The sequence below is a fragment of the Suillus paluster genome (assembly GCF_016628075.1).
Source record: "Suillus paluster strain FC165 chromosome Unknown EDB91scaffold_11, whole genome shotgun sequence".
Taxonomy (NCBI): domain Eukaryota; kingdom Fungi; phylum Basidiomycota; class Agaricomycetes; order Boletales; family Suillaceae; genus Suillus; species Suillus paluster.
In genome coordinates this window covers 262,757-276,790 of record NW_024537571.1, presented here as the reverse complement: position 1 = coordinate 276,790, position 14,034 = coordinate 262,757, and the positions used below count along the sequence as shown (strand labels likewise).

The 14,034-nt window shown below is 48.8% G+C and overlaps 5 protein-coding genes across 5 annotated transcripts; 2 read left to right on the top strand and 3 right to left on the bottom strand.

Annotated features, from left to right (window-relative positions):
- Positions 1–177: 177 nt before the first annotated feature.
- Positions 178–3,224, bottom strand: EDB91DRAFT_1048558 (uncharacterized protein; the record flags this gene model as incomplete). The annotated part of the gene is made up of 9 exons (XM_041313413.1): positions 178–297; positions 352–495; positions 559–616; positions 668–870; positions 923–1,630; positions 1,682–1,845; positions 1,902–2,343; positions 2,395–2,615; positions 2,675–3,224. The coding sequence occupies 9 exons, from the start codon at positions 3,222–3,224 to the stop codon at positions 178–180; spliced, it is 2,610 nt and encodes an 869-aa protein (XP_041180094.1).
- Positions 3,225–3,565: 341 nt separating this feature from the next.
- EDB91DRAFT_1116204 (uracil-DNA glycosylase-like protein) lies at positions 3,566–5,322 on the top strand. The gene is made up of 8 exons (XM_041317972.1): positions 3,566–4,038; positions 4,134–4,255; positions 4,310–4,405; positions 4,471–4,523; positions 4,577–4,629; positions 4,698–4,950; positions 5,008–5,034; positions 5,087–5,322. Exons 1-8 carry the CDS (start codon positions 3,650–3,652, stop codon positions 5,207–5,209), a joined length of 1,116 nt encoding a protein of 371 aa, XP_041180093.1. The 5' UTR covers positions 3,566–3,649; the 3' UTR covers positions 5,210–5,322.
- Positions 5,323–5,694: 372 nt separating this feature from the next.
- Positions 5,695–7,309, bottom strand: EDB91DRAFT_1116199 (uncharacterized protein). The gene is made up of 2 exons (XM_041317971.1): positions 7,050–7,309; positions 5,695–6,988 (listed from the first exon to the last, which is right to left on the bottom strand). Exons 1-2 carry the CDS (start codon positions 7,149–7,151, stop codon positions 6,113–6,115), a joined length of 978 nt encoding a protein of 325 aa, XP_041180092.1. The 5' UTR covers positions 7,152–7,309; the 3' UTR covers positions 5,695–6,112.
- Positions 7,310–7,662: 353 nt separating this feature from the next.
- Positions 7,663–11,409, bottom strand: EDB91DRAFT_1116196 (P-loop containing nucleoside triphosphate hydrolase protein). Its single transcript, XM_041317970.1, has 15 exons — positions 11,316–11,409; positions 10,863–11,262; positions 10,727–10,814; positions 10,646–10,666; positions 10,233–10,596; positions 10,122–10,183; positions 9,913–10,070; positions 9,753–9,863; positions 9,598–9,691; positions 9,329–9,536; positions 9,151–9,266; positions 8,896–9,084; positions 8,730–8,849; positions 8,583–8,676; positions 7,663–8,528 (listed from the first exon to the last, which is right to left on the bottom strand). Exons 1-15 carry the CDS (start codon positions 11,338–11,340, stop codon positions 8,005–8,007), a joined length of 2,574 nt encoding a protein of 857 aa, XP_041180091.1. The 5' UTR covers positions 11,341–11,409; the 3' UTR covers positions 7,663–8,004.
- Positions 11,410–12,766: 1,357 nt separating this feature from the next.
- Positions 12,767–13,763, top strand: EDB91DRAFT_67436 (60S ribosomal protein L11). Its single transcript, XM_041328054.1, has 4 exons — positions 12,767–12,867; positions 12,921–12,984; positions 13,037–13,494; positions 13,549–13,763. The coding sequence occupies exons 1-4, from the start codon at positions 12,865–12,867 to the stop codon at positions 13,552–13,554; spliced, it is 531 nt and encodes a 176-aa protein (XP_041180090.1). The 5' UTR covers positions 12,767–12,864; the 3' UTR covers positions 13,555–13,763.
- Positions 13,764–14,034: the final 271 nt, after the last annotated feature.

The following is a 14,034-nucleotide window of genomic DNA, read 5'->3' as shown; positions in this document are numbered from 1 at the left end:
CTAAGCGCCCCACCAGCACACCCCGTGCCTCAGTTGACGTCAGGACCAATCAGGAACCGAAAGGACAAATCCAGGCCTTCCAATTTTGTTGGCATGTTTAATGAATTGTTAAGATGAGGAATCGTCTTCTGTCAAGTTCGTAATGCTAATATCCAATAATAACGTATGTTGGCAACGCTACACATCGACAGCCACAAGGAAACTCCACATATACAACGGCAGAGTCAAGTTATCGTTCTGCTCTGACAGGGCCTCAAGCGCACATGACAGAGTGACCACAATGGTATAGCGCAATGTCTGCGGTTTCATGAGGCGTTACAACGAGGGGAATCGGAAGCAGACGAAACTCACCGAAAATTCCTCCGTAAGCCCGCAGAGTCTCAGAAGCCACGCGCTACCCACGAGGGACAGCACAAATGCGGCACTACCTTCTAGGGTCTTGGAGGATGTTGAAGACCAACGGTGCCGACCAATGCGTTTGCCAATAATAGATGCCTGAAATTCAATTGACCAAAATAAAATACACTCCAAAAATCAATCAAAAGAAAAAAAACTAACCAGAGCGTCGCCAATACCCAAAGCGAGGATACCGGTATATTGTAGCAACCGCGATGGCCTACAATAGTTTAGATCTCTGCTTGGCACGTTATTAAGATCCAAGACGTACTCTTCAAGCCACAGTGAGCCCGCGCAGCCAGTAAGCAGATAAAAGTGACTGAGGATGGCAGTTCCGCTGTCCTTTTGCTCGAGGAACTCGTTCATGAACAAGTGTACAGCAGCACCGAAAGGATAAATGGCGAAGTATCTGACATATTCTGCAAAGATAAAGAGCGCAAAGGCTGCGCTGAAGGCCAAGTGAGTGAATGCGGGCTACAGATACTCGTGAGACCACTGATAGTATGGGCAATAGAAGGCTACTGACATCAACAGCTACACCAGGCAGAAACATGACAACGGCCAACGCGTGGAAAAACTTGCGCCTTGCGTTAATGCCAAGCGTCGGAACATGCTTATCTGCAGCATCCAACAATTCGGTGGCGACTTGCGAACTATTGGACAGATTAGGGAGATTAGCTAAGTTGGGGAATGTAAGCCCAAGAGCAGTAGTGGGAGCGGACGAAGTTGCTGGAATCTCCTGTGGTTTCTGATTCGCGGCGAATGGAACGATCACGTTATCTTGGGTACCCCCACTCGTATTTCTATGCCTGTACCGTCTTGACCTTGACAGTTGTCGGTTCCATCCGGCAACACTGATGCTTCCAAGAAGGCCCCAGTATGCAAGAAGCATGGGTCGACTCCACTTCTTACGCCCCTCAAGGAGCCAAAAGATAGTCCATAACCATGGGTTCCTACGTCCGAGGTTCCACCACGTCCACGAACCAATGATTCCTACTACAATGATTACGGTTCCGACGTAGAAACCCGCGGCAAGGGCACGTCGATGCCGTTGCTTCTCCTGTGGGAGTCGAAGACGTCTCACGGGTCGTTGTGCAATGTGCCTTGATAGGGCGAGAAGTGGAGAAAGCAGGAAGCCAGTAGTGAAGGAACCTGCGATCAGCGCAATCTGGAAAATCAGCAAGGGTGTCGGCAAGCGGTATGTCTCGATGAATGGCGCTGTTTTCGGCCATATCTTAGGAAGAAGTCAGTGCGAACAATTTTTCGGGATTAAATCTTAACCGACCCTCGCTCTAGTCAATCCCAACAGTTCCGTGGCCAAGGACAGCCCGCCGAAGCAGACAACAGCCAATTCACCTAGGGTGAACCCACCGTGCGCTAGGCGAAGGGCAAGATATAAGCACATTTGATAGAACAATGAACCGATGCCAATATCGAGATAGCTGATATCTGGTAAAATCAATGTAAACGTCTCCTGAGAAAAATTAAAGATGGAATTAATTCACTTCGCCATATAGGAATCTCTGCTAGCGCAAGAACATATCGAACTGTAATGGCCAACATAGTCATGCCGAAAGTGAAGAGCACGTAAAACCACGTCCTGCGCATTTCACTGCGAGGAACAGAGCCGCGCTCTCCCTCAGGAACACTAGGACGTCCGCGATAGCGTGTCTCAATGATCCACGAGGAACATACTTGGGCCAATAATATAAACGAACACAATGTGGAATAATCCACCAGACCACGACGAGACTGCACGAGGGCCTCGATAGCGGAGGCAGGTGACCGAGGGTTATGGAGTACACTGGGAGCTTCTATCAACCAGTGAGGGGGAAGAAGATTGGGATCAGACGAAGGGGAGTGAAGCTGCCGCAAGGCTGAGTACAATAGTGCTAGTGTAATCATGGGTGGGAGTAGGAGCCCTGTGAGGACGCCATCATTCGAAGACTCCCTGTGGGGAGTTCATTTCAGTGAAAATGAAAGCCTAAGGAAATGGACATGCCTGTAATTTTTTGGAACACTCATCCAAATGAAACTGAAGCGCGGTTTAACTGTAGGCGTTAACAGGGAACCAGTGCGTCGGATTTCCCGAGTTTCAGTACGAGGGGATGCTGTGCGACGAGACTCTAGAGCAGTAGGTGGAGTGGCGTTGGAGTGCGGTAGTGTTGTGTGCGCCCGTATAATATAAATTATAGCTGTAATAAGGAGGATATACATTTCTGCGATTGTAAATTAGTACTGAGACAAACCTTCACGGATGTGCAAATAATATATTCACCTGCGGACATTGATGAATCGATGGTGTGAAGAGTGTCATCAGAGAGTTTCTCGTTGAAAAAAGCTAAAGACCCGATGAGGAGAAGTGATTCTCCCATATATCTAGTGTCCATGCAAAATGTCCAAGTACCAAGGGAAGGGAGGGAAAGGCTGGCAGATATCATTGCTGGCAATAGAGTGTGCACAACTGGAGGCGGCTTGTGCCGCTGAGGAAATGCAGAAGCGCCAGGTGGCGGGTGTGTTCCATTAGTTGCATTGTTGAAAACTTGTGGGTGAGGTGATCGAGACCGAGTGAATGATATTCTTCGCTGTAAGGAACTGATTTGCTTGCCCTCGTTGGAGCAATCATGAGGCATATGGCCAGACGTCTGTTGGGAAGGAGACGTTGGATGCCGCTTCCTCCTGATAGAATCTCGAACGTCCTTTTGCAGGCTTTTTTGCGAAGGACGACGCCCTCGAGCCCCATTGACATGAAGCTCGTCATCCGAATCCTCCTCAGCTGTGTCACTAATTGACTGATCGCTGGGTTGAGTATGGTGTGTGAGCCCCATGATTACTTAGTAAGGTGAGACAATTCCTACCTTGAAGATCCTGCATTGTAGGTTGAGCTCAAGTCAACATTACTACGGTCCGGTTGAACAGCTGCCGCTGTGACTCCAACCGACCCCGGATGACGTCTCGCAGGTCTGGAACTCAAGAATTGTCTTCTTGATGAATCCGTGCGCCCATATGGATTTGGTGCAGACGGCGGCGAAGGTGAAGAGTTTGAGCGCGGCAGTTTGGCGGAATGTCCTTGGAAAAACTATAGACTATGTGTGAACGAACCTGGGACGAATGAAACAAGGACAAGCAAAAGACACCGAAATCGCCCGTTATGGCATAAGCAATTAACGCAACGCGACTCCGCGAGGGTCCGTGTCGCGTCCGTTCGCTAGACCCAATTGCGTTTCTCTCTCTCTCATTTTCTTTTAGCGTCATGTCTGATGATAAACGCGTCGTTTATCTAGAAGACGTCGAAACAGCAGTGCTGTCGACTGCGGATACTAAAAATATAACTGTTACGCCTAGTTCATCGCAAGATGGCTCAGTCAAGGCCACAGTGACGACGCAGGCAACAGGCACGCTCAAAAGGCAGCGCACCCTTATGGATATGATTTCTGGACCACAGAATTCCAAAAGTGCAGAACCAGCGACTAAGAAGCTGAAGTCGTCGTCAAGCTCCGGCTCTGCCAAAATTGCCGTGGTCGGAGTCAACGTTCAGCGCTTGAATGCGATACCTTTCTCCTTGTCTCAATACATGGAATCTATTCCGGAAGATCACAGACATTTGCTAAAGCTAGAAACCGAATGCATGGGCAAGAGTTGGTGCGTAAGGCGTTCACATAACAACGCTGCGGTACATCCTGTTCTGATAAGACGCCGCGTCAATATATTTTCCGCTGACGCGAACCATTCTTCAGGTTGAAACTTCTAAAGGAAGAGATCAAAAAACCATATTTTATTTCCCTCAAGAAGTTCCTGTGGGAGGAAGGGGTCCATGGGCCTGAAGATAGCGTTAAATCTCTCAAAGTATACCCTTCACGTATGTTATCCTTCGCGAAGAGATCTAATGAGCCGAGCACTGAGCCGCGAGCAGCAAAAAATATTTATGCGTGGTCCAACACGCCTCTTGGAAAGGTGAAGGTCGTAATCATTGGCCAGGACCCCTACCACGGTCCGAATCAAGCCCATGGTGAGCCGTCCATATACCGCTCTTATGGTCAGTCCCAGCTTACATGGGCGTCACACGACTTTCAGGCCTCTGTTTCTCCGTCCCCAAGGGCGTCACTGTGCCACCTTCTTTGAGAAACGTGCGCAATCTCTCACCGGTAATTGATTGTCATGCCTGATTGCTCCATTCTAGATCTATGCTGAGATTAAAGCCGAGTGCCCGGAGTTCGAACCTCCTAAGCATGGGTAAGCATCAGATAAGGTCGAGGTCCGAATGATGTATGTACTGACAAGGGCTTCTGGACAATAATCAGTAATCTAACGGCGTGGGCTGAGAACGGTGTCCTCATGTTAAACACCTGCCTCACTGTGAAGGCAAACCAAGCAGGATCCCATTCCGGCAAGGGCTGGGAAGAATTTACTGACAAGGTCGTCGACGTGGTTGACAAGTATGGCGGTGCCAATCTTTCGTCCGGCGGTGATTCCGACATGAACGGGATTGGGCGCGGTGTGGTATTCTTGGCTTGGGGGTCATGGGCCGCAAAGCGGGTGGCCAAACTTAACAAGGTGAGTTCATCAAGACCCACATCGGGTGGCGTTCGAGCGCTGACCGGAAACGCCCAGACAAAACACTTGATTCTTACTAGTGCCGTGCGTCCTTGGAGGCTTGTTTGGTTGTGTTCTTGGCTGACTTCTGAAATAGCACCCTTCGCCCTTCAGTGCTCACAAAGGCTTTCTGGGCAACGGTCATTTCGAGGCTGCGAATAACTGGCTCGAGAAGAAATATGGACCTGGCGGCAGAGTCGACTGGTGCAATCTGGACTAATTGAACTAATCAGTGCGCATACGATACCACACTTGTTAATATACCTACAGGACACTGCCTGTACATATTGTATACACCGCGTAGTTTTCGCTAGTGGGTCTCAAATTGTTGGCGCTCGAGAAGGACACTGCATAAGGTGAGTCACCGTGACATGGCGAGAGAATCTAGTTAGCGCCTCTTGTGAGTGCAATAAAATATTTATGCATATGCTTGCAATATGCTTGCACAGATCTTCAAGAATCTCAGAAGTTCTCACGATTGATCGCGGTCGGAAATAATCACATGCCGATACCCACCGATGGATACCACCATCCATCAGATGTGCTGGACGAAGGATTTTTTTGTTCCGATGCGGTTCATGCTGTCCCATGATGCGTCCTCGGAGGCGGTCGCCAGCAAAACACGAAAAGGTTTCCTTGGCGTGGGACCTTTTGTGCAAGTACTATATTTGGCTATCTGTGGTCGTACCGGCTCGTGGCTGTACTGTGCCTGTCACCTTAATCGCTTAAAGAGGAAATTTGGTAAACTTGATTCAATTATGAATGAGTCATCGTCGATACGAACAGAATCTTCTTTTTCTAACCGACTCAAGCACAATATTGGGTCGAGCTGGATCGTAGCCGGGCATCGGGATTGCCAGCACTGCAACAAGGATTAAAGCTATTACATGGAAAGAATAGTTTACCATATAGCTGTGTGTACATCTATTGTAAAATTGACTAGGTGAACCAGAGGGAGTTCGCGAACGATAGCGATACAGACGTTGATAAAATCATTTAGCAATGAGCAATGAGAATCCCGAGGTGGTGCGAGGAAGGGGCTGATAGTACAAAAGATCAGAATAGTTACAACGAAAACGGAAATTAAGAAGTACAGGAGACAACAACGATAACAATTGAAAGGTCACCGAAGAGCGTTAGGATGCTTGCCATGAGAGGTATAATGAGACCGTGGATCCTGCACAGACGGAATTGGAGGCGATGCTAGGCGCACCGCCTGCGAGTGCGGTGGGGGACTCGGCAGGTGCAAATCGGTGCCTAACGGTCTAAACCCTGTAGGTTCGTTAACTGAGCGTCGTTGTGGGTACGTTATTGACGGATGTGGCAGGGGTGTGCGCTGTTGATGATGATTTTGGGGTGGATGAATAGCATGCTGGGATGGTGGAGACATGGCATGATCCGGATTGAACTGCGGTGGTTGATATGAATAGGGATAATGTGCGTTTTCTCGGACGTCGCATAGAAGGTAGTTCATATCATTATAACCGGTGGCAATGGGCCTATCAGCAGTATGTGGATAGCTTGGTTGTAGGGGATGGGCAGAGACGTTACTTGAAATCATAGAGCGGGGTGGAGGCATGGGATTTGAAAAAGTGAATTGATGGGAGCTTTTCTGCGACATAGGCGGGGGAACTGGGCGAAGACTATAGGAAGCGGATGACGAAGATGATACATGAGATCCCTGTGACTGCTGATCACTCATCATAAAACTTTCTTCCCAATGACCGTCCATGACTGGAGGAGTACGCATGTTGCCGCTGACGACGGACGGAGAAGCAGAGTCTGAACGTCCAGGAGACGGTGATTCTGCAACAGGCGAGGACTCGCGACTTTTAGAAGAGGTAGATTGTGCAGCAACGGGTGTTGTTTCAAGAGACTTTGATTTGTCCTTGCCTGTCGGACCTTTCCCGAGCGACGGGCGGTTAGCTGCGGGTAGATTGAGTGCAGCTCTTAAGCAATTATTCTCTTCCTCCAGCTCCGATACTCGCAACTCAAGAGCCTGGAAAAGGAGTGAAATTAGATGATGGATTGGAAATAGAAGTTGGATAAAAATGCCGCACTTGTAGATGGGCAGCTCTCCTTGCACGAAACGCTCTCTGGACATCCCTAGCTCGATTAGGAGGGAGGTTATCATTGCGTTTACGACCACGCTTTGAAGACATTTAAATTCAAAAGGTGATTTGAGGATGAAAAAAATAACAAGAGGAGATGACGGCGGGGAGGAAAGGACCTAAAGAGAGGGAAGGTAGGAGAACATATAAAAAGGGACCACTTCATCGGGGAAGCCAGATCTTTGTGTATCACGTCCGCATTCGATCCCTATTCGATCAGTCACAGGCTGGGCCTTGGCTAGGGCCAGACCTAACTTTTTTGGCTCCGAACCGATCTCCGCACAAACTCAGTCTCATGCCGTTTTCGGCAACCCTAAAATGGTTGACTGATGACAAGTCTTTCATCGTTGTCATGATTCGTTTTACTCTTTAGCCACGTCAATTTTTCATTGTGAGCTGGGTTGCAATCCTTTGTAGTGACTCGTGTAATATAGGTGATGAGTAGTTGAATAAAATAAAACAAAACCCTTTATTCGAAGCACCCCAGGTCCAACTTTTTTTTTTTATCTGAGTTTGGTACCTTTCAATGAGTCTTCGATCCAACTATAGTCAGGACTTCAATCCACGAGTCTCGTTCTCTCTGGAAGTACCCTTTTGGAAGAGAACTTCCTCATTTTGACGAACTCCTTCAAATCACAGGGGGTCGATACGGTTTTAGCGTGACCCACGCAGTAAACTATCTAAGATCCGCTACCGGTCCAGAGCAACCAGCCCCAGTCACCTGTGTCATATCAACCAATGCGTCATCGTCCACCGAACCTAGCTTCCCATCATAGAAAACTATGCATTTTCAAGAAACGGTGGCGTTAAGGAACCCTATGAGTCCATGACAAATTACTGAAGCTTCAGCAACGTGACAACTGTGGAACCCGCGGGCCCACCCCTCCAGTTCCCTTGATAGCACTCAAGTGCGCCCCATCGCTCGCTGCTCTTTTCGCGCGGTGGCTTTGTCCTTATCGCGGCGGGAAAACAATTTGTGGCGCGGTGCCGCATCCCGCGCGAGTTTCTTGTTGGCCGATTTATTCTGCTCGACATATGACATGTGCTGAGCACCACTAAGGGCCGTAAGAGATCCTGTCGTCCGCTGGGCTGCAGGAAATCTTGTAGGGCCAAAGTCTTTGGATGTCACCGTTCCTGCCAAGTCCCCCTCATTCCCGCGTATATCTGTCCCTAGATCGGCCTCGCTCTCGTTGGCCAAGAGCACCGATGATATCAGCTCGATTTGTTCATCCTTGGTCTTATAAACTAAATCTTCGAGCTCCTCGAGTCCGTCCAGGTGTGTAATGACCTTGAACGCATAACCCTGGTCGATAAGAAATTGCTGACGTTTCGTGCTGTAAAACATCTCCTGGGTATCCTTGGAAACAAGGGAGTAAAAGAACGCGTTGAAGCCCTCGTCATTACGCCGCTTCGCTCGTAAGATGCGACCTGTGACATCACCGTCAATTGTCAATGTACTTGTAAAACATTGCATCAACATACCTAAGCGCTGGGCTTCCTGTCGCCTGGACCCAAAGTGTGAACTGATTTGGATGAGGCACGTGGCCTCTGGCAGATCTATGGATGTATCACCAACCTGCGCAAGAGAAATCAATGGAGTCTCTTTCTAATCAATACCGTAAAACCTACCTTCGACAGGAAGATGGTGTTGACGTTAGAGTCATGCTGGAACCATTGCAACACCCGCATCCGTTCAACTTGGCCTGTACCACCATGGATATAAGGTTTCCCAAGTTTTTTGGCGTATGCCTAGAATACTTGAGAAGACGTACTTCATGACGTAAAACGACCTTACCTCGAGCGCAAAGACATTGTCAGAAAAGACAATGACCTTGTCTCCTCTTGCCTCGTGGAATTTGATGAGGAACTGGCACGCTTGGAACTTCTTTGGGTTCATACAGTAAAGCAGCATACGCTTCCGAGATTGCTCCCGGAGATACTCCTTGTAAAATTCAGGAGTCATAGGACACCAAACTTCGGCACACTAGTAAAGGGGGATTATATCAGGTCCAGTAAACTCGTGGAAGGTACAGGGGTAAAAAAACCTTACCTGGACATTAGCTATATGTCCCTTGGCAGCAAGGTCCATCCAATTAGCCTCGTATAACTTAGGCCCAATCATGTAGTTAAGATCCGCAATTTTGTCGTCCTCACGCACAAGGGTCGCTGAGATCAGAATGAAGTTAGTGACCGGGGCTGCATTGTTCAACGCCACTGAAGCAACCCACCTGTCAAGCCAAGCTTCGAGTGCGCTTTGATTGTTGTAACAACGCGGCGGAACATGGCGGCCGGCACGACGTGCACTTCATCTAACAGAATGAATCCCCATTCACGTGAAGTCAAAAACTCCATCATCTTCTTGGACTCGTGGGACCTGTTGTGCGTATTTGCGACCATGGAATACGTCGATACAACAATACCACTCTCTCCAGCGAACTACACGAAGTCGTTGTCATCAGATAACCAAGGGAAGGTACATGTTATGGCAGAGACTCACTCTCTCCTTCTGGTCTGCGGTGAAAACGGCAATTTGGCGATCGGTCACATTCGACCACATCATGAATTGTTGCTTCCATTGCATGACGGACACGCTGCAAAAAAGACTTGTGATGAGAACATCGAGAACCACAGCATTAGCGATATCAGACGTACGAGGAAGTGCACAGTACCAAACACGACTTTTTAATCGTGCAGGCTGCGGTAATGCCGACGAGCGTTTTCCCCGCCCCACACGGAAGTACTATAATTCCAGACCGCGCGCGGCTGTCCACAAGTCAGGGGAGACCTAGATCATTAAACATCGCAACCGTACCCGTTTCCGAACATCTTGCTCAAGCTTGTCTCTTGATACGGTCGGATGACAGTTGCCGGTTTGAGGTCAATGTCCAGATTTGCGTTGACCGTATCATTCCGGAAGTCATACTCTTCGAGCATTGGATATTCCAACTCATTACACCGCTTCTTCACGTCCTGAAAGAAACCGTGAGAACTCATTAAGGAGCTATTTATTCTAGAACTCACGTCAATTTTGGCATCGTCAATCTCAAATGCGTGAACATTGTCGTCGTCTTCATCGATTTCATCTGCGGAAATAACGATGAGAAGCTCCGGTAACAAAATCCACAAACTCACCGTTGTCGACACCAACAATTGAGGTAAAAAGGTCAGCATCCACGGTTCCTCCCGAAACGGATGTTCCGGGCCTAGTGGCCGCAGTCTCGTCCTTCTTCTTCTCGGCCTCCTTTGTTCCAGGGATCACAAGATTACCCTTCACAGGGGCTTTGGTTGTCGTGAAGGTGGCAGCCTTGATACTATTGTCTGTCTGCTGAGTAACAACTCGTGCTTCGCGTATCACCTTATCCTTCAACAGGAGCTGAAGGGTTTCTGGGTGGCTGCTCTCAACGAAATACTTGTTATGCTTGAGCACAAGCTTCACTTTCCCGTAAGATAGTGTTCGCTCCCGGATGAAGTTGATGATGGTATCTGGCACTGGGACCTTGTAACTTCATGAAGCTCAGTTGGACTACATGTCCCGCGAGACACACCTTGGACAGCCGGTTCAACACCTTGCAGGATTAAATGTATCAGCACACTCAAACGGCACAAGGACCTCAGTGCACACGAACTTCAATGATATCCTCGGTCTGCAACCCGACCGACACGGCAGCGTACAGCGAATAAGAAGTGAGTTTGTATTCGTGGATAAAGGCCGGTCTGATGATATGTCTAGACGTGTAGATTACACAGCAGGAATCCGCGTACCTGCTAACAGGTTCACTGATAGCTACAAGAAAGTCCTGAGCCTGCTCTGCAATCGGTGAAAAGGCCTCGAGAATAATATGGCCATCGTCAGGACTAATCCATAATGGCCGCGAAGCATGGTCGGGCTTAAGATGGAGCCAAGAGAAATCCTGATCCATGAAGATGTGTGACACTAGTGCATCTTGCTGCCGACGATGTGCGTCTAATGAGCTTTCTTCACCGTCGACGGGTTTGGCTCTCCTGGCTTCGGCGAGTTTCCTTGTTAGCGCACTAAAGTTGATTGTCGCACCCCTAGGAACGAAAGCGGCGTTCGCATCTTGTTCACTTTGATATTCTTCGTCGAGATTATCCTCATTATCCTCGGCCCGCCTCCGTTTCGATGGTCCAGCCTCTTGAGGGCCTGTGAAATACATGAGCACCTCGCGTTTGAACAGTCCTCAGAGAAAAACATACCGTCAAGTCCACGTTTTGAGGTCATGGTGTTGCGCTCAGTGCAGAGTAAACGGAGTGGCAGTCACTGAACAAGATGTGTCAGTGAATTCGCGGCACCGAACGCAGTGTCAAGTGCTGATTTATCAGCAATACTTTTCGTAATTATTAGTCAGCAATAAGTTCTCGTTAGGGACGAGAAAGTGTCCCTATAGGTACATCCGAATCTAACGTTGGCCAAAAAGACTGGAACCAGGTTTTACTTTCGGGCCACCACATAGTTTTGACAAAGATGTATGATATTAAAAGACACAACCATCTGTTGCGATTCACCAGTAACAGCCTAGACAGACTCGGAAGGTATGTGTTTGTGGATGGACATATAGGCGTAGTGCTAGGAGCAGACAGGCATAAGTACAACCAGAGGTCAACCACTGGGCTTGCGACCAGCCGCCTTACACGACGGTGACGAGTCGCGCGGGTAGGTAACGTTCAATCCCTCCACCCTCCACCAACGAGCGAGAAGAAATTCACGCAAGACAAGGCGGCTGGTAATGAGACTAATCAACGACTAACAAGAACCTAGCTTAGTTCGCGTTTGCAAAACGATGGCTATGTTCCTGGTAGTCCTCTGCGTCGTACAAGGTCGTTGAAGCAAGTACTAGTTCAGCTGGATACGGGGACGTTGCTCGAGATATAACATGGACTATACATACCATCAACAAGCGCGCGCTTGCACTTCGCCGTTGACGCAGGGCTGTATTGCGTATGTCCAAGAGTTTTCCTCCGTATGCTGTTCAATCGTATGAAAATTCACGAATTGCATCCACCGCTCGCGATATTTTCTCATGGGATCAGGATGTCGGACAGGGAGATCGGACGTAATATGGGGTGAATGATGTTCTGGTTCCCGAACCTGAGGCCTGGGGGTACTCCTGAGTGATGGTAACTGGCCGAATGTCACACAAGGGTAGTGGCGAATTTTTAGCGCCTTCTGTTTCATACATTTGAACCTTGGTACATAGGCTCGGCGCGTAAGGCAAAGACTCCGAGAGATTGAATAGAGATGCTCACTTACCGTCGCCACCTCCTTGGAGTCCACGGACCCATGTCCTCCGTGTTTATCTCCAGAGAACCACAATCAAGCCAGGGCCAGCATACTTCACAGTGTGAGTTTTTAAGACTATGTGATATTTCTTGCTCAATTGTGGATGATTGTTCCTAACCAGGATTGGGGCGGAGTTGCCCCATGCAAAAGATGGTACGAATTGCTGCCACTCCCCGCGGTAATAAGTCAGACAGCCATTTGAGCATGAAACTCACTTCATCTATTTGTGACACAGCAGTTGCACAACTCAGGCAAGTACTCTTCCCCATATCGATGCAAGTTCCGTGTACATACTGCAGAGTCCAAACATAGTCCCTGCAGCTGGGCACTCGGAGTCCGCCGAGTCAGCTGCCTAGTTCATTGATTACAGTTCAGCCACCCAAACCCAAATATGGACACACATATTGTCGCCATACCTCGACGGCGACAAAATAACGCTGGAAGTCAACTAGAAGTTACGACGCCATGGTGAGTAAACCGCGCTTGCTTTGCAAGTTCGCCTAAGGAAGTTCTCGATGCAGGCCGAACAAAAAACAGCACCCACCAACCCCATGAAGGAGCTGAAGATTGACAAACTCGTCATCAGTGCGCCTCTTTTCTTGTGTTTCTATTCTGTACTAAGCCAGCACCCATCTAGACATCTGTGTCGGCGAGTCTGGTGATCGTCTCACACGTGCATCTAAAGTCCTCGAACAGCTCACCGGTCAAACACCCGTCACATCGAAAGCTCGCTACACCGTCCGTACATTCGGTATCCGTCGTAACGAGAAGATTGCTGTTCACGTCACCATCCGTGGGCCTAAGGCAGAGGAGATTCTTGAGCGTGGTCTCAAGGTGAAGGAGTACGAACTGCGCCGGAAGAATTTCTCGGAGACCGGCAACTTCGGTTTCGGTATTCAGGAGCACATCGACCTTGGTGCGAGATACGATCCTGGTATCGGTATCTTCGGTATGGACTTCTACGTTGTGATGGGTCGCCCTGGTGCCCGTGTTGCCAGAAGAAAAGAGAGACGGGCACGTATTGGGTTCCAACACAGAGTGAGGAGAGATGACACCATGGCTTGGTTCAAGCAGCGGTTCGATGGTATCATTTTGGTGTGTCCCCTTCCTTTGCATATTGTGGTGGTTGTATTAATGTGATCACCTTAGAAATAATCATTTCCATCCCTCTCTGCGCCCTTTCCTGAGCGGCAGGCATCAGGAATAGTCTACATATGCTTTTCATCACCCCCAATGCACTTATTTTCCCTGTAGCCAGAAAAGAATACAGCTATGCAAGTCCTGCGATACAACTTGACCAGCAAGGGAAGTTGGTTCTTGTCCTCAGGGCCACAGGATTGGCCTCTGCATGACAGAAGATCGAACTAGGAATCCCGATAAACAGGAAAGCCTTTATTGTAAATCGTCATTATGAGCAGAAAGCAACGGAAGGTTTAGGCAAACATATCCCACTGTACTAGGGGTGGTGCACGTCTCGCGCATGACCGCGTCAGACATAGAAGTGCCATGCGTCCGTGGACAGAGTACATTTTGGACTGGATGATCGAGAGTTTCTCCCAGAGTTCGGTTGTTTATGTGTCTCGTGGGCAGAGTGCATAGAGTCCCCAAGTCCCCCCATCCTATCATGTGAGTGTG